This window comes from Heliangelus exortis, chromosome 3 (genome assembly GCF_036169615.1).
Source record: "Heliangelus exortis chromosome 3, bHelExo1.hap1, whole genome shotgun sequence".
Classification (NCBI taxonomy): Eukaryota; Metazoa; Chordata; class Aves; order Apodiformes; family Trochilidae; genus Heliangelus; species Heliangelus exortis.
The window spans coordinates 45,104,539-45,124,503 of NC_092424.1; the positions used below are offsets into that span (position 1 = coordinate 45,104,539).

At 42.4% G+C, this 19,965-nt stretch overlaps 2 protein-coding genes across 2 annotated transcripts in view; one reads left to right on the plus strand and one right to left on the minus strand.

The window, feature by feature from the left end:
* Nucleotides 1-19,965, minus strand: part of MALL (mal, T cell differentiation protein like) — a 373,008-nt gene that overhangs the window by 184,396 nt on the left and 168,647 nt on the right. The gene's annotated exons all lie outside the window — the stretch shown is intronic.
* The window catches only part of PDE10A (phosphodiesterase 10A), a 361,597-nt gene continuing 346,109 nt past the window's right edge, over nt 4,478-19,965 (plus strand). Inside the window, exon 1 of the mRNA XM_071740425.1 lies at nt 4,478-4,620. Coding sequence (XP_071596526.1) covers nt 4,530-4,620 — 91 coding nt within the window. The 5' untranslated portion in view covers nt 4,478-4,529. The remainder of the gene's footprint in view (nt 4,621-19,965) is intronic.

Genomic DNA, 19,965 nt, shown 5'->3' on the forward strand with positions numbered 1-19,965 from the left:
TTTTAGATCAGGACTTTTTTCTAATGAAAAATGAATGCCTCTTGCTTAAGTTGGGCGACATAAATCCACCAAAAGAAAACGGTTCATGTAATCCTATCCTGAGGTCACTGAAAGTGTGTAGCATTTAAGTGAGTAATAGCACAGAAATTAGTTACTATTCAGTGCATTAAAACTGAACTAATAGCGGAGCTCTTGTGTACCACATTAGTCTTTTTTTCTTGAGACCTACGTGAGTGATAGCTAATCACAGTGCCAGGCAGAGATGGAAGGTAGCATTCATCTGGGAGTTCGAAATACTAGAATTCTTACTTAAAAAAAAAGATTGGTAAGTAACAGTGATACACCAAGAAACCCCAAACGCTGGTAAATTGTTTCAGACCAGTACTATCCCCAAAACAAAAGCTCTCTCTTTGCTTTTTTCTTCTGGACCATAGCCAGTCAACCAGCAACATGCCATCTTCTCTCCATCTTCCATTTCCCTCAGAGACTGTCCCAAAGTGATTTGAAGTGTGGAGCTGCTTACAGACTGTTAGCAGAGAAAGGCAGCATTGGTACAGAACATGAAAACTGGTGCTGCTTTCCCTTTTCTTCTTCTACCTTCTCTCCTGTTGTGTATGTCAAAGAGTTTAGCTATGGAAAAAGTAGCTCCTTGAGATGTTCCAAATCTTGTATGCAGTGCGAAGGAATTTTGAAAAGGGTGCTTAAGAGTAACTGGATGGAAAGCTTTCCTTTGGCAAGATCTATTAGAAAGGATGGAATAAAATCCCAAAGGGAGTTAGATGTTAAGTTTGTCTTGGTACAGCCTCAAAGATTATTGTTTATGGAATTATCTTGCTCACCCCATATCCTCTCATTTAAGAGATGATCTGTTCTCTATTTCCATCTCTGACTTCCATAATACTGTAATAAAAACATAATCTGTCAGCATATTAATAATTTAGTGGAAACACTTGTCTAAAGCAGATCTTGATGGGACCTTCCTAAAACAGATGCGGGTAATGCAGTGTCTTATATCATGATACATTGTGACTTCTGCGTCCTGAATGAGTGAAAAAAAAAAACCATTTAGAACTGTAGTACTTAAGGTAAAATTAACAATATAGCATAGGATTGCCCCTAAAGCTTGACATATATATGCAGTTCTGTTCCCTGCAAGTATTTAGGGTATGTCTCTGAAAGAAAGGGATGTGCTACTAGGTTCTGAAAAGCTCCATGAATCATTCACAAAAATGAACACCTTGCTAAATCAGACTGTGTAAAAATGCAAGCGCCTCCTGCTGATTATCTAAAAATCTCCTCTCCTTTGCAGCCAAACCTCACCAAAGCCTTGTGTGGGAGATTATCACTGCAGATATATCAAAGGCCGTAATGAACACCACATTTAGCATCTGTGTTAGCAAAGGAGTCTTTATGTGTCCCCTCCCTACTTAGCACTCCAGTCCCCTGTCTTTCATTCCTCACCAAGACAAACTTTGAAAAGAGAAAGAACCCAGCACCTTGTATGTTCTTCCAGCTGACAGCACACCTGATTTGGACTTGCAGTGCTAGCACTTACCAGTATCTAAAATTGTTCCAGCAAAGAACTGGACTGATGGCTGGGACGAGTAGCTGCTTACTGCATGAAATAATTTAGAGACCAGGAGGGATGCACAAGGAAAGATCTGAACGCTATGTGTGGGGCTGGGGATGAAGAGAGAGGGCAGAAAGCTGCAGTGATGGGCTCAGAATATGAGCCCGGCCACACCAGCTGGTTGGGGATGGCCTTCTCGGCCACCCACCACTGAACGGCCCCACAAGAGGAGAAGGCACCCTTGAGGACCGGCATCCCCGGGTGCCTCCCCCGGCCCCGCCTCCGGCGGCGGCAAAGCGCGGAGAAGGGTCTGCTCAGCTTCTCCTCGCCCGGCTGCGGCCCCGCCCGGTGGCACCGCTGCGGCAGCGCGGACACGCGTGGGCCGGAGCAGCCGGGAGAGGTGCGGCGGTACCGGGAGCGCGGTGCCGCGTGCCCGCTGCCACCCGGGAGCTGCGCGGTGCTGGCAGCGGGCGGCGGGGGGTTATTTAACACCCGGGCTGTCATTTCTAGGACAGCGGCTCACGGGAGGGGCGGGAGTAGTGGGGGGGGGGAGGACTCCCCCACCCTCTTCCCGCGGAGATTGGCAGCCCCGCGGTGCGGCCGCCCCCGCGCCCAGCAAACCCCCGCGCCCGCTGCTGCTGTTGCTGCCGCCCCCGCCGCGGCTTGGCAGGGTTGGGGAGCGGCACCGGTACTCATTTGCGGTCAAAACCGTGGCAGTGGGAGTGTGACCCCACTCGGAAAGGAGCCGACTGCTTCGTATCGGTTTCCCCCCCGCCCCCTTTGTAAGCACCTTCCAGTGCTGAAAAAAAAAAAAAAAATTTACAGCGTATACAGCAAGAAATTGCCACTTAAGATCTAGCCATACACCAGAAACACTTCAGCAAGTACCCGAGCCTAAATATATTTGGAAAGATAGGGGGAGGGCACTTTTACCCGGCTTTCATCAATGCTTGCTTGAAGAGAGACAGAAATAATAATTATAAAAATACCTCCCCTCCCCCCGCCCGAGCAATCGTAATACACTGAAATTTCCCAAAGTCTAGTCAGCTGAAAAAAAAAAAAATGTTTCTGGAGCTAGAGGATCATATTGCAGAAGCGTGTGACTGCAAGACCTAGATTCCTTTCCCTGCTCCCCCGTCTCTTTCCTTAGGTGTTTTTTAGCATTATTTGTTTTGGGAGGGGAAAAATCATCTTCGCTTCAGTCTCTTGCTAGAGGTCCAGACTGCTTACGTCTGAGCGCCCCTTATCATTTCAGTGAATGGCAATTGCAGCCCTGGTGCTGTTATAGCAATGAAGCTACAGACGTCATTGCCTCCTGTTGGACGTGAGATGTGTCCAAGCATCAACCCCTTTCGCTTAAGAAAAACTCTTTAACTTCCACGCAGCCGACAGGCAGGCTTTTCTAAGAGCCTGTGGACCCAGCTTTGTATCGATAGAGTTATATCTTTTTTTTATATATACATACACTCATACACAGGTGTGCGTGTGTATGTGTGTTTGTACGTATGTAGAGAGAGCAAGAAAGATAAATTAAAGCTGCAGCTATATTGCAAGCTCTAAAAATTCGTGCTCGTCAGAGTAGCTCTCTGCGTCGTTTTGTTAAATACAGCCCGGCGGGAAAGCCATCATCAATCAATTTCGGGTAACAAGGAAGACTTGTTGAGCACCTTGTTCTCCAGACCCCGGGAAGATGCTGGGCTGCTGGAGCGTGGAAGAGCCGGGATTGTGCCCTGAACTTCACCCGCTTGGCAGCCGCAATTCCTAAACCATTTCCCCTCTCCTCCCCTGCCTTTTTGACTCCCGGACTGAGAATCTGCTCTTTAAAGTTGATCAGAAGGGGAAAGCAGAGACAAGATTGTGCATAGTTTGGAGGGTAAGTTGTGTCCTCGCCCCCTTCCTCACCCTCCCCCTTCTCCCCCCCGCGAATAAATACCCGGTAGCGAGCCTTGATATCCACCAAGAAAGGGGGCAGGTGGCGGGGTATGGGGGATGCAGCGAGCTGGGACGGGACTCCCTGGGGGAGCGGAACATCTCGTACCTAGGACTGAAAGGGTTACAGAGGGAGCGAGAAAGACCGACAGACTTGACTGCAGGGGTACTGACTTCACGGCGGAGTTTACAAGGTGCGAGTTATTCGTGCATATTCCCATCCGGCGGCGGAGCACCGCCGCGCCAACGCTCCCGCAGGTGCCGGGCGGGGTGGCCGCAGCCCCCGCCGAGCCACCCCCGCCAGCCGCGCCGCGTTCTTGCCCGCCGCCGCCGCCAGCGCCTTGCCCTCGGCCGGCCCCGGCAGCCTCCGGGGAGCCTAGGATCCCCGGCTCCCAGAGCACATGACCCCTGCAGGGAATTTAGCCTCCCTGCACCTGCAGGCTCTTCTCATCCCTCCTCCTCTGCTCCTGGTTTTCTTTTCAATCCTCTCATCACCCCGCTCTCCCCCCACCGCTTCCCCCTCCATCCATTCAGTTTTGCCTTTTTTTTTTTTTTTTTTTTTTTTTTTAACTAGAAGGAATCCCAACAGGGGAAAATAATATCAAGCAGCAACCTCCTTCCCCTCCCCTCTCGCCCCCCTCCCCCCCGCAAATAAATAAATAAAAAAAGCACCACCCGCTAACATTTGGAAAAACAACAGAGGGCTATTGCCTCTCTCCTTAATTTTCACTCACTACACTCAGATGAATGAGCAAGGAAGGGGGAGACCTCAGCAGCCCCTTTAGACATGGGGCTGAATTGATGGGCTTGTGATTTGTAGGATTTCTCCACTTAGTCCCTGCCTCCTACTTGCTCTCCAGCCACTCCAAAGTCTCTTCCCCTCTCTTTAAGCAGCGATTTCTTTCAATCTCTCTCTCTCTCCCTCCCTGTGTCTCTCTCTCCCTCACACTCTCCCTCTCTCTCCACATAACACTCATCTCCCTGGAGAGAGAGAGAGAGAAGAGAAACTCAACTCCCAAACACCGACCAGATGTCGAAGAAACGCAAAGCCCTGGAGGGCGGCGGAGCTCGGCTCCCCCCCGAGGACCCCAGAGCCTGCTTTGGGGCCGGCGAGGAGCAAGGTAGGGTGGCGGAGGCCTGCAGGTGGCCGGGCGGTTGGCAGCCGGGAGCCCACTGCAGGGGCGCCTCAGCCCTGCTGGCCTCCCGCAGCCCACCGACACCGGGCTGACTTTGGCATTTAGGCCAGGCTGCTCCCACCACCGGGCTTGGAACTGCAGGGCTGCTCCCACTGCACCGGCATGGAACTTCTGAGAGGGGAAGGGTTAAGGGGAAGGGGAGAGGGAAAGGGGTGTGGGAGGGTGGCGGAGGAGGGTGGTGGGTCTGCTGAGGGGTCCAGGATCCCTTCCCCACTGCATTTTGTTGCTGGCATGGGCATAGCCACTCTGCCTCATTGATCTGTAGCTTCTGTAAATCTGCGTGTGCAGGGTGCTCGGGCAATGAATGAGCTATAGGCATCTAATATGTATGTTGTGGTTTTGCGTGGGTCTAGATTCCTTCAGCAAGCCCTGGTCCCTGGTATGATTTCGGTTGCATCACACTGAGGCTTCAGATGCTGCACTTGCAGCGCACTCTGCATCCAGCTAAAGTTGGTTTTTCCCTAGCCTTGCTGCTTTGCTGTAATTTTCAAGCTCCAAGTATCTGTGGTGAAAGCTGCTCTGTACTTTTTGATGAGATAATATCAATGTAGCTGCCGGGTGGTGTAAAAAGCAACTGTGCACACAAGTGTGAAGGAGTCCTGCAGCCGAAATTTCTTGTTGTCCTTCAGCCAGCCCAGTGGGTCCCCTTCCTTTGTGTTTATTTGGACTTAGTGGGCCCAGATGAACAAAGCTGAGCTACAGGGCTCTGGGCTGGTGGATGTAATGCAGAGAGGAGAGGAAAACACTGGTTGGATTCAGAGAAGTGTTTCAGGCAGTTGCAAATGGTTCTGGTGGGAGATAATGGGTGTGTGGTGGGTTCAGATGATGATGTGAATATGTCTCTGGGCATGCTGGAGTTCAGAAATAGGGTGCTTTTGCCCGGGCAGGTGTACACAGAAGAGAGAGGGATGGAATGAGTGTGTTCTCCAACATGGAGTCTGTGGCCCATTTTTGTAAAGGATGTGAAGGATCATAATGTCAGAAGTCACACAGATCGTGAAATTCACTTGCCACCATGGATGTTTTTGCTTTTTGCAAGGAAATGTCTCCAACACAGTGGCTGGTGTGCACTTCTGGTTTCATTAGAAAGGAGCACTCGTAGTGATTCACCATCTCTCTCAAAAGATATGGTTTAGGGTTTATGTGGTTGTTGGTTTTGAATTGCTTGGCTCTTCCACAAGAAAATAAGATCTGTGTTCATATTTTCTTATAATTTCTCTGCTTAAGACCAGTCCTGACAGGGGAGGGACATTTAAAGAGCCTGTGAATTATTTTATTTGCATGGCAGCATTCAGTGTTTTTGCAATGTGGAATTTTGCTGGAAACCTGGAAAATTTTACATCTTTGTCAGCAATGGAGGAGGTTAAACACAGAAAGGGCATTCAGCAGAGGCCTGAAAGTTGGCTACAGGTTACATATAATTTTAATTTAAATGTGTGCCAATAGTGGGTGTAGGAGCACCTTACACATTATTGTGATGCAGTGATGTGTGCCAGGTTTTCTTTTTTTTTTTTTTTCTTCTATCTTTTCTTTTTTGTTTTAACTGCACAATAGTATTTCCTATAACACTTCTGGTTATGTAACAAGAATGAGAAAAAAATGTAACTTTAAAACAGAACTGTTTTTTTCTTGATCTCAATGTGTACATGACAAATGAAACGGAAGGTTACAAAATATTTAATAAAGCATTGATGTGCATCTAAAGAGAGTAAATAAGGTATCATTTTCCTTGTAAGGGGAGACAAAATATTTTGTAAATCAAACTGATTAAAACCCTCTGTTTGCACCTAAGTAGTCCAGGCTTGTGTCGTCTGACACAGTAAATGAGGAAATTAAATTAAAAATGTAGTTTTATTTGTGAGCTCAAATTTATTTTTTTTAACTTTTATTCTGTTTTATTTTCTCTCTTCTATTTTACAGGAAGGAATGTTATTTGTTAATTACATGTTCTGTGACTATGTAACTGTAGAAACCATTGCAAGTGTGCAATGTATCACAATGTTGTAGGGAGTGTATTTCTGTCTGAGATGGTGGATATGAAGCTTACTTAAGTGCGATGTGCAGGTATTTTTTTTTTATTAATCTGAAGTATTTCACTATGAAGCACTGTGGTCTTCCAGCAGGTTTACTACCTCTGCAGAGGAGGCATGCTTGCTAGTTCAGAGGGAGAGTGTGTAATATTTGCCCAGAAGTATGGAAAAAGCCATGTAACTCCTGGGTTTTAGCATTAAAATGTGTGTCCATTGGGAGCAGGGAGGCAAAGAAGGGGAAACAGGCATTAGTAAACGAAGGGAAGAAAAATAGGGAGCTCAGATTTCTGGAGGCTGCCAAATCCTGTGTTCATGTAGAAGTCAAATGCAGAAGTCCTGCTGTCCTCAGCTAACGAGGGAGTGTGAGTACCCAAGAGGCTGGACCCAGGTCTGCCATCTTATGTCTCTGTGTCACCTGGTCAGCTGAGGGCTTCTGTTGCTAACAGATGAATCTTCTCTGTCTTTAAATTTTGAGAGGGCAGACTAATTCTTAGTTGGGTATTTTGCCACCTGAAGTGTGTGCTTGCAGATTTTCATTCAGCTCTTATATATCCTTACTTGGCAAAGCTGTGGGTGGACAGACACTATGTAGGCCATGATACAGATTTTTCAAACTTCCCTGGTATGCTTTTGTTTTTACTCCCCTTCAAAGTATTTTATGGACTCTGTAATCTATACTATGTCATTGTCTTTTATTATGGGGTCTGAAGCTATATGTTTCAATCCCCACTGGTGTGGAGAGGAGTTCAGGGATGAGAGTACTCAACATGTCCCACCTTCTCAACAGGGAGAGTACCTGAACCTGTCTAACTCAAGGCACTTAAGTGCTTCACCATATGAGCTCCTGAGGCTCATTCCCGTAATTGGTGGAAACTTGGTGGCATCTGTGGGGAGAATCCAGATTTTTATGTCAGCTGAATTGCTTCTTGGAGGTGTCCCTTCCTTTCCATTGACTGCACAGAGCCTAGGGTAACCACAGAGGCTTGCTTGTCCCAGTCTCCATGGCAGAAACTTCAGCAAAGCTGGTAGAGACCCCATATGGTCATTCAGTGTGATACCCAGCATGGACAAAGTGGGATTTATCTGTTGAAACACAGTTCTCTGGACTCCCTTTATAGTCAGGAAGCAGAACATTTCTAGGAAGCAATTCATCTCTTCCTGAAGTGGAAGTCTACATTTAGTCAGCAGAATCAGATCCGAGAAGTGCTGCTTCTGCCAACTGAATATAAAGGTAGTCCAAACATCTAGCATGGATGTAGACAACTGTATTTCAGCAGATGACTCCTGCCTTTTGAGCACATCTTTCAGGCTTCAGTGCAAGTCAAATGGGAAAATATTTTCCAGTTGCATTTAAAGCAGGTGTTTTCTCTTGGTTCAACAGCCCTTTTGCTCAAAATTGTAGAACAAAAGATTTGAAGAAGGATCCTCTTCTCTGTGAATGTGTTGAAAGCTAGTGTGGAAGATGTAAACATGGAGGGTGTTGTTTTAAAAACAGACAAATAAAACATGGACACTTCTCAGGACGAAATGCAACATGATATTGTGCCTAAATTATTCAGTAATGCTGGTCACAATTATACAGCAGTTCTTGGATGTAGTATAATACACTATTTTGGAAATTCTCTTGCAGAGATTTTTGAGCATGATGGAACTGGGGAAGGAAGAATCTCTAAATTCTCATTGGGCTGCTCTTTCTCTGTTTGGATTGTGTGTGATGATAAATAAATAGATTTCTCCTTCCAACTGCCCTATGATCCAGTTGTTCAGAGTGCTGAATGGCCTCTATTGTCACATATCTGAGTGATAGTTGAGAGTTTTCTGCACTTTACAAAATTGGTCTCTAAGGGGAGGGCTGTTGCAAAACTCTTCCAGAGGCAAAGTTGAACTCCTGTCTGCCCAGGAGTAACTTTTAAGGTGGGATTAATTTCCTTGAGCTCAATGGGACAGTCCATGTATATAAAAGTTAATTGTGTGCATAGCAGGATTTGGAGTCTTAGTTATTGTTAACCAAAACACTCTAGAAGGGTCACATATACAAAGGGTACTTCCCTAGTAATTACTAGGGGGAGGAGTTTATACCATCCTCTCTGACTTATACTAGATGATTTATGTGAATAGCATTCATGTTTCTCTTGAACTTCGGTATTAAGTTATTGATGGTTACTAAATCTTAATTTGGGATCATCAGACGTAGAAAACCAAGTTGAAAACCAAGTTGAAAACGAAGTTGAAAACCAAGTTCTGTCCTGTTATTCAAGGTTTACATTGATGTAATGGAAATCAGAATTGAACCCTGCTCCTGAATTACAGCTTCTCCCCCCACCCCTGCTCAGTCTTCATCAATACAATTAGTCTTTACTCCATTCGCTGTTTTACCATGCAAACGACCATTGGGATTCCCTTGAGCTCTGCACTGTTGTTGATCTTCATATTTCTCTGATACAGGTGAAAAAGGAAAGCAGTTCTTCACTTCTGTGTGTGATCTGAGGCTTCAGTTTCTCCCATACTTCTTTTTCTCCATCCTCTGTGTCAGAGCCTTTCTTTTCTTTTGACTTAGCTACTGATCCCTGAAAAAAACAAGCCCTCCCTGGATCCCACTCTGGAATATCTGGCTACTCATTGAAGTGTTTATCAACAGAGGCTTATGCATTTGTGAAGGCATATGAAAGAGAAAGGAATTGTTGTACAGCTTGGGTTTTGTGTTGGTACTGTAACAGCACAGAAAAAAAAAGTGATTCTTTTTACACTGTTCAAAGGAAAAAGTTTGTCACCAAAAAAAAAAAAAATTTAAAATAATAATAATAAAAAAAAAAAATTAAAAAAACCCCCAAGCAACAGCTTTTTAAGGCTTCATAAGCTCAATGGTTACTGTTAGTTTCCTGTGTTAATTTTGTTTTTTTGATCTCTTTCTCCTGAGACAGTCAAATAAGGATCTGCCTGCCAGAAGCTCCGAACCTAAGTTGAGGTCTAAATTTTGGGTTCAAAGGATCAAATTCAACATACTGAAAAGGAATACAGTTTTACCAGCCCACTTCAATGCATCTGAAGCTGCAAAATGCGAGTGCTGGAAAGATATAAAAATAAGGAAAATTCAAAATGTTTGGGAAGAAAGAGCAGGGTCAAGATATATATGCTGTGAAATAGTGTTGTATGCACTCCTTGGAAAAATTCTCTTCCTCTGTTGCTGACTTGCCTTTCCATCCACTGTCTCCCAAAGCCTGTTGAGGAACATTTCTGTTCCCATTTGTCTCAGAAAGGTATGTTAGAGTGTGCCTGGGTATAAGTTTGTGGGCCTTATTTGAAATAAAATGCAAAGGCTGATGTTTGAGCATTTTGCTGAGTTGGCACTTGTGTGTAGGAGAGGACTTTTCTGTCCAGCCATGCAGTACTGCCCTATTACAGCATGGTCTTGAGCTGCTGCTGGCAAGATGTGTGGTCACTGTTTGTGTTCTAGGGGAATAAAGCAATCCCAGCTGATGTCATGAGGCAGAGCCATAGGGAAAGTGGTGATATTTTAAGTTACATTGGTTGGAAAGTGTGACTTTGTGTGAATTACTGATTTGCCCTATAAATAAATGGATCCAAACATTTTAAAAATGGAGATGACTTTTTAATTATTTGTGGGCACTTAGACATTTCAGCGATGCTGGTCATGTAGTCTGTATGGGAATGCTATAAAAATGTCTAGTGAGTCAGGAACTGAAATTTCAGCAAAAAGCAGTGGACAAGTCTCCTGAGTGACTTTCAGAAATGTGACTTTGGTTAAATAAACAGCCTTTCCAGGAAAAGCATCTCTTGAAGCTTTGTAGGAACTGTTTGAGACACTGCTTTGGGCTCTGTGAAGTTGTAGGGTAGTTAGTGTGATGATGGTGCTGTAGCCCCATTTCCACCTGGCTGTGAGTGCAAGTCCATCCTCCTGGCTGCCCCCAGCTTGCAGATGGTGATGCTTCACTACCAGTGTTAACTCAAGGGAGCAAATGATGTTAAATGGAGTCAAGCTGTGCAGCTGTCTGCATCCACACCTAGTAGTTGCTGACTCCCTACCTAAAGAGTCAGAGGGAAGAGAGTGGCTCTGAAAAGGAGCTTCAGTAGTGACATCTCCCTGACTGCGCTGGGAACCTGAGAGGCTTCTCAGAGGGCTTGGACTAGTTTTTGGAGAGCCCAGCCCCCACTTGGTCCCAGGTGATCCCCTGATTTGTAGAGGTTCTTTCTGCCTCCGGGTAATGTAGACTCTGGCTAATAGAGAATAAAGGCTGTTAGGATGCCTTCTAAAACCTGCAGAAAAAGCAAAATAGAAAGGACAGTCTTAAAGGTGAGAGGATTATAAAAGAAGTGAAACTGAAAATGTAAAAACTTTGCAGGATTCCTTTAATTTCTGGTAGAACGAAAATCTGTGCAAATCTCCTGGATATACTGCCCAGGTGTTTTATTGTTTCTGCTTGTTTTTCTTAGCCACTCTCCTCTTTCTGTACATAAATGAATCTGCTTTACTGTTCCTGGTCAGTCAAGGAATGCATGTCTACCCCTACTATGGAATATACAAGGGAGAGTCCCTGTCTCCATGTTATGGTGTCCACATTCAACTGATAACACACTGTTGGGTTTTATTGATATCATCTTGCCATGAGTTCTGAACATATTTGAGTCCACTGCTTCTGTACAGGAACAGAGAGTTGCACAAGCCGAGTGCCATGAAAACACAGATATATTTATTTTTAAAGGCATGGTGTTGTTAATATGCAAAACCAAAGACTTTAATCCTCTCTAGTGAAGCGCTTTTTTAATTAATTAAGTTGCTTTGCTTTTTTACCCCGTGGCCTTAAAGTTTTTGTGCTGTTTGAGCATAATTCTGGTTTTAAGTTACTAGTGATAACGCAGAAACCTTGGCAGCTCAGTGAGCAGCAGTTCTGGCTTTATGCTGGGGGATGAGGAGAGGGGTGATGTCTGTGTTTGATGGGCTGGAATACAGTCAGTTTGTGTGCTGATCACTTCAGTTGCAGTGTGACAGGTAATAATGTTGACATTTAGGGTGTGCCTACTCATTGGGCAATTGAGCTTGTGTTCCTGAGCTCATTCCTAGTAAGTGCTAACATGTGGAATGAGCAGCTGTATTTCGAATGTCAAGCTGTATTAAAGACATCCATACCGTGTTTTAGTTGAGCATTGTGTCTCAGCTGAGAGGCAGTTGGTAATAGAGTGATTCTTACACTGTTTTTCTATTGATGTTGGGCCCAGTCATAATACAGGAGAATTAAAAATAAACCCCAGTACAATACAAATCAGAGATGGAGGAATCGTAGATGACAGCACTATGAAATGGAAATTACAAGAAATGAGATAGGAAACAAAGATATTCCTGACATTGTACTTGGAAAGCACTAATAGTTCTCCAGCCTTCGAGGGAAAGCTTACTTCAGTTTAGACATGAAGGTAGAAAAATGACAGTGAAGATGTCAAGCCATCTGGAGAAGGCAACTTCTAAATGAGTATAAGTTAAATGAAGGAAAAACACTATCTTCAAGAATAGTCCTTTTTCATAACAATTCTTAAGCAATTGTTTAAATCTTTATGTAGCTATTGGGTTAGCAAAACAAACTAATATCTGTGCAAGGTAAGCAAATTGACTGCTCAGTTCTGTTTGTTATCAGGTTAGCTTTCTAGATCTTGCCCATGGGAAGTCCAATTTGTTTTTCACTTTTAGTCTTTATTCATCTGCATTACTTTTCTGTCACATTTCCTTTAGCTTGGCTACAGCCAATACGGGTTTATACTGTCTGTAATTATTATTCAAGCTTTGCAGATCTGTTCTGTATATTGTTAATCACTTTCTAATGTTATGTTTTGTAACTAAGGATTGCAAACAAGTGCGATCAGATGGTAGGTCTCTCTTTTAACTTGCTCATGCAAGTTGTCCTGCTGTCTTAGGAAAAAATTTCAGGTTACAGGTTGTGACCTTGCCAGAAATGGGACCAGGAGAACTCACATCTAGAGGTTGTCAAGAAGCAATAAATGGCCTTCCCTCTGCTTTTCAGATGTGTGTTGCAATCTGTTTAAGAGTGCATGAGTGCTTCTAGTCTCTTTCAAGGCCAAATCAAAAAAGGGCTTACAGAGTTGTACCATGGCTGGCCATGAAAACGATCCTCAGTTGTGTGGAGGGACCTGTAGACAGTTCTTTCTACTCTGCTGCTCTTCCTTCAGTGTAATAAAGGCTTGGCTTCTTACGAAGCTCAGTATCTTGGAAATGCAAAAAATGCTGCACAGGCCAATCTTTGCATCAGTTAACTCAAAGCCCTTTTCTTCAGTGTTTTAGGGATGTTGGTGAATTTTTTTTATTTTATTTTGTTCTCTTTACAATATGTGAAGACCTGTAGCATTTTTTCTGCAATGGAACTTCAGATTCCAGGAGATGCTGCTGTGGCCCATGGAGGGTTTTGAGGCAAATCATGTGGATTCCATTGGGTTCTGGTTGTGGTTCCTGAAATACACTAATTCTTAAGATCCAGATAGTTTTCTGCAGAGGTTCCTATTTGAACATTTGTTATTATGATACCACTTATCCTTTGACCCATATAGCCCATTAGCTTCAAACTGTAAATGCTTGCCATAGCATGAGGAAGTCTGAAAGCACTTGGGATTTCAGTGCCGTAGGCAAGAATCACAGGCTGAGATTTAGGTAGGGAGTTGAACACAAGACACAAGCATTTGACTAGATGAAAAGCTTACAGCTGGAACATCCACAGTGGCAGCATACAGTTCCACAGATTTAAAACTAAATAGGAAGAAAGCTGTGACTTAGCCACATGTTTTCTTCTGCCACATATGAGGAAGGAGAGACCCACTGCAGTTATTCTGCATAGATAGCAATAAAGCTACAAGTAGTCATCTTTTCCTGTCTACTCTGTGAAAGCCTCAGTCCTGAGCAGTTAGTTAGTACTTGCAAAGAAACCTAAATATATACCTCTGCTAATGCTGCATGTGCAGCTTTGGAAAAGATTTCCATGAAGATGTGAAGCTGCCAAATCCACGGAAGGGGTGGATTAAGAGGGGGAAGAAATTGATGCAGTTATGCATATATGTGCTGCATAGAACGTTTTTGTTTGGTGTTGAAGGGCCCAGACATCTAGGTAATCCTTTATCTAGGCCTTTGCAGCTAAGGAGGAAAGTGTCTTCTGGTATGCAGCTCCTTACAGAATGCTCTTGAAAGATGCCATTCGTTCTGCAACTGCAACTTGGGCCTTGGGTGCTTCCAACATTTTCCTTGGTAGGACTTTGTCCTCTCACCATTTCCTTGTATCAGTCACAGGTAAATGGAGAGTAATGAGGAATAGGCTGCACCTCACTCTTTTTTAAAGGAAGATGTGTGACACTTAACCTTTTTTTGGATCATTGAAGATTGATAGCAGTTCTTTTTTGGCTGGGAAACTACAGAATCACCGTTAATCCTAAAGCATTATATATTTTTAATTTGGGATTATAATGAGCTATGAAGGAAGAAGAAAAATTTGAAGCTTAATGTGAAGGAGTATTTAATGTTATTCAGGAAACATTCTGGCAAAAATCCTCTGGATCTGCACAGAACCTACAGATTTAAGATGTCTTTGCACAGCCAGAGGCTGAGATCATGGCTGTCTAACTACAGTTGGATATTTTCATATCTGCCAAGTTTAGCTTTAAATAAATAAATGAAAAAAGGTCATGCTTCATGCTTTGTTCGAATTTTTGAATTGTTTCTCACTTAGTATGCTAGAGTGGCCTCCCTTTGAAGACACTGTCCTCCTGCTCAAAATCCTGCATAGAACCAAGAAAGTAGCTGTTTAATTGAAGCCATGAAATGTCTGAAGGTACTTTCTGGAATCCCTTAAAATGACCCTGGTTCAAGAAATATGCCCTACTTACTGCCAGGAGTGCAGTGAAGTCAGTCACTAGAAATCTATTAGTTGAGGGCAATCGCAAGTGCCTTATCCAACATTAACCCACAAAAAGGAAAATTAACACAGTTAAGAGTAGTTCTTGCCAGAGAAAGATGAACAAATAGGAGCAGAAGCTGAGTGGGAAGCTTCTAGCAGCAGGAAGGGGGGACTGTAAAGATCATCTGTTCAGATGAGGTTTTTTTTCTTCTCCCCCCCTTGCAACTCCCCAGGTATCTTTTTTTTTTTTTTTTTTTTTTTTTAAAAAAAAACACAGATGCACGTATACCTAATAACTACTGTGAAATCTGTAATAAGAATCAGCTAGCCAGGAGGCAGTTTTCAAGGACCACTGTGATCAAGAGTAATGTTTTTACAATGAGGTCATGTCCAAAGGCAGCCTCAGCTGATGGCAAGCTTGCACTTGAGCACTGAATAAGCACCTTGTCTTTCATGGTCCCTGCTCCAAAAAGTCTGCAATCTAATAAATCTGGCACACACACACAGAGGGCTGTATTTTTCAAAATTTGTCATATTATGGTTTTTGAATTTTTTTTTTTGTTTGTTTTGTTTTGTTTTCTTTGTTTGTTTCAAGTCATTGAGCTCTTCCTACATCACGTGCCTCTGTTTACTCATCTCTTCCCTGTCTCAATACTTCAGCAAGCCAGTTTTTTGCAAAGTGTTTTTCTTTACCTCACAGAAATACTATCAAGTCCTGTGAAAGCAACCATGAGATCAACAGAAGGGAAGCAGCCAACAGGGCAGAAAATGTTTTCTGGTAGGCCTGTGAAGAGAGTAGGAAGGATGGGCAAGGAAGTTCTCTCTGCTTGCTCTTACTTTCTCCTTTATTTACAGCTTTCTGATACTATTGCCATTTTCCTCATAAGTCCCGTTCTCTTTGATAGTTGGCTCCATCTGTGCTAAGCAATAAATTTGGTGTTCAAACCACAGCATGGAATGGAGCATGTAGGTGGGAGAAAAATATCAAAGTCAAATAAACTCAAGCAGGATTTGGCCATAATGTTTAGCTTCAAGACTTATAAGCCTACAAAGCTGAAAAACAAATGTCTCACCTTACTGTAATATGTTCATGGTCATAGCAAACCATGTGAGTGTTTTACATGGCATTTCATGACCTTTGAAGCAATGACCTGTTTCCAGGTACATATCAGCTGTTAAAGTCATTTTAAGCCTGTTTCTACTCAGTTTTAAAGACACCAGTTAGTTTATACAAATTAAGCTGTGAAATAGCTCCTGATTCAATCTTGTATGGTAAGGTGGGCCTTTGCACTGTATTGCTGTTCGAGGGTGACACTTCACTGACCTTAATGTCCCATGTCCTTTTACTAAAGCCAAAAGTCAGTATTTTTAAAAATAAGGATATTAGGTACCTACAAATTCTTGTTTGTTCATATTTTCTTTTATCTGTTTGAAAATAATTTTCTTTAAAATAAATAAAGTGTTCTTAGTATCTTATTCTGCTGTGAAAAGTCTGTCTCTTACAAAAACAAACAAAAAAACAAGGAGGAAAAAAAAGGTAATTCACTCCTTAACAAACCTTGATGAGGATATTTAGAGGTACCTTTTGTTTACCACAAGGGACCATTATTGCCTTAGGATGGTTGAGCTTTTTTGTTTATTTTCTGCTGCCCCAACATAGTAGAAAGGAAATTAAGCCCATCTGGTGATCAGGGAGAGTGGCTTATTGGTGTTTTTTGGGGAGGGCGAATGGAATTTTTGGGTGTCTTCCTAACAATGAAGACACAATAAAGATTTTTACACAGATTTACTGAGAATGGAAATCAAGGAAAAGATTCCAAACAGGGAATGCCATGACTGCATTTCACAGCTCCCTTCACTGTATTTCTGATGTTTCATGTTGGATCTTTCCTTTTTAGATTTTCCGTCTAAAATGATCCTCTAGGCTCTCTTGCAGGACACTGTTTCTACTTTCCTCTTCTCCAACTGCGTATGCTTAATTTAGAAAACCTAAATAAATGCTATGATAATGTATAAGCTAATGATTTTCCTTAACCATTTTCTTCCATCCTTCAGATGTCTCTGGAGTACCACAAGGTACAGAAAGTCACTTTTGAAATAAGTGCTGGACCTGGATATAAACTGGATATAAACTACAGAACTACTTGGATGTCAGTTGGAGGAAAAACCATGTCAGGTCATCACTGGAAAACTGCTGGCGCAGCTCTGCTTTTCTGTAACTTTTAGCTGTCTTAACAATTTTAATTTTATTAGAAAATAGTAGGAGATCTTAAGTAATTCCTCACCACTTTATGTTCTTGCATAAAAGGGAATGCCCTGCTGGTGGAGCTAGGGGTGCTGAACTGTACAGCTGTGGTACTGAGATGAAACACTTCTGGAGCATGGTGTTTGTAAAACTCCAAAAATTATTAGTGAAGTCCTGCCTAAGTTTTAATATTTTAATGACAGGCCTACAGAGCATTAGTAGCAGCTTTGGCTTGTGGGGGGTTTTATTTGACTTTTTTGTAGGTAGCTTTAACTGTCAAGTTTTGTCTCACAAGACTCCACTTATTTTTATTTTAATGATGACCAGATATGATGGGTCCTATGCTGTCATGACCAGCCCTTCAGATTAGGTCAGAAGCTATTAACTTCTTCAGTTTTTTCGTCAGCTCAGTGACACTGGTCAAAATAGATATTCTCTCTCACAATTTGCCAGTCACTGAAGAATGTAGAGACAAGGCAATGATGGACAAACACAAATGTCTCTTTCTGCTCCCTACATGTAGTTGTAGGTATATCTATCTTTGTTCATTTTGCTTTCTTCTGCTTTATCCTCCTGGTAAAAACTCTTCTCCTTCCTTGTCCTCTTCCTAAATCTAATCTGCTCTGCTTAGACTTTGCTTTCTAAAGCAGGAATGATCACCATCTTGTCATATCTGGGACTTGTTAAGGAGTGGAGTTATGGACTCAAGAAGGAAAAAGAGACGAGTTTTGGTGCCATCTCATTCTGCAGACTGAATCATACTATTTTTTATACTGGTTTGTTGCATTTTAAAAATAACTTAGGAGTCTGTTTGTCAGGTAGCAGAAGATATGAAGCACCTACTCTAAAAAAGGTAGCTGAATTATCCAGGTGGAGGAGATGATATTTAGTAAGAGTTCAAGGATGCACTGAAAGGATGGGGAAAATGGTTACAAGAGTGGAGTGATAGATACTAATAAAAATAATTTGGTATGCTTGTGAAGCCTGAAACTTCTCTGTGGAAAAGTGGCTTGTGCCATTTTTCCTTTCACTCCAGAATTTCTCACCTTGACTTTTGGTATCGGTTAACTGCAGACCAGAATTTTCTACCTGCCTGAAAAGGTACTTTTAGATGCAGGCAATTTTTGTTATTATTTTTTCCTCCACAAATTTAAGTTATTAAATGCAACACTTTGAGCATAGGTAGGATTAGAATTTTATCTCTGGAATAACTTTTGTTGTTGTAAACATGGCACAGAACATGGTACGTGCCATTAAGCCACATCTTTACCTAGGGAAGGTTGTTTGTTAAAGGTATTGCACTGATCAGTACAATTGGGCTCTGCTTAAGAACTGTTGGGCAGCAAGTTGATGCTGCTTGGGAAGGGGATAGACTGGGATGAATGTTCATCCACTGTTCCTACCCTTGCTTGAGGTAGTGAGGTCCCTGCTATGACAATTCCAGATGCAATGTTTAAGGTGATCAAATTGAGCGTGGTACGAAAATCTAAACACCAGTTTTTGGGAGAAATGCTCATTTTTGAAGATAGTGTGTAATAATTTTTAAAAGATATTTGCTGAACATGTTTTTTTGTAATAAATTTCGATGCCATTTGAATGTTGTCTGTTGTCTTTTCATGGAAGTGTCACATTTCAAACATCTTACATGTGCTCTGATAGCCCTTTCACAGCAGGAAGTGAATTATCCAAATTATCCTTGTTGTGTGTGGGCTTCTTTCTTTAGTTGGAGTTGCAAGCACCCATTTTCTCTATTTTGACAGTTCTACCTTCACATTACTCTGGGGGTAAATTATTATTTGAAAGTCCAGTTTTTAAGTTTTCCCAGACTTTTTTTTTTTTTTTCATTTGAGATTTGTTTGGGGTTTTTTGCCTCTGTGGATCATTTGCCTTATGGTATCTTGAACAGATGTTTTATATCAAGGTTAATAAGTTTTTCTTGTCTAAGCAGCAGACAGTTACTACAAACAACCTTCCCCTTGGAAAATCCTTTGGATGGCCTTGGGGTGTAAGAGAAGGAACATTTTTTTTGGAGGTGGGATTGTTTGTTTTGAAATACATGGAAGTTTGAGAAATGTCTTCTGTTGTGTTTACTGGAACTACCTCCCAGCATCAGGATCTGCTGGAGGAGGACTACCACTGATTACAGCACTAAGCTGTGGTTGCTTTAAGAGAAGAGTCAGCTTGTATTGATTTTGTTCCCTTGATGATTTCGTATCTCTGTATGGATCAAAAAGATAGGTTCTGTTGGTGGGTCATGGCAGGACAGCACAGGAAAAGAGAAGACTGGACGCTTCTCAACTTATTTACGTCTGTGTTGTATCCTAAAAAGACACCAAAGACAACCTGAGTAACGTTACCTGGTGTTTCTTGGTGGGCTCATTGAACAAGTAAGTACTAGGCAGGTGGGCTGGCTTAAATGGTGTTCCAACAAAAAGAAAGCTGAGAGCAAAGCTTTTAGGAAATTTGTAAAAGGCAAATGTTTTCCTTGCTTTTTGCTAGCAGTATGGCCCGCTCCCTTTTAATTTTTAAGTTAAAACCAAAGAGCATACTCTCAGCAGCATTCACAAATGACATCTCTCTCTGTAGCAATCTGTTCCATTGAAAATAGCTCCATTTTGGCCTTCTGTGTTGGAAATGTAGAAAATTTGCCAGTGGAAGCTTTTGGGACATCGTTAGTAATGAAGTGGCAGGACAGGATATGGGGATTAGCCACTGTCCAACAATCTTTCAGTTGCTGATAGCTTTTTATGGTGAAACTCCTCCTGAAGATCTCTTTCTTGTAAGGCTTATGCACAATTCAAAACAAATATTTATTATGGTAGCTTAAAAATATATATTCCAATTAAAGGGGCCCCAACTAGTATAAAATGCTTTTTTCATTTGCTGCTAAGGGTCTTCATACAATTTATTTTACTAATAATTTTAACAGTCCTTGTTAGTTACACAGGTTTTCTCTCTCAGTTTAGTTTCTGCTAGGGCACAGACATCAGCTAAAGTTAGGTGAGAGGTGATGTGTGGTGTGAAGTATGAAAGAAGTTTGATATCAAGAAAGAAATGGGCTCTCCAGCTTCACTGAGGTCAGATGGTC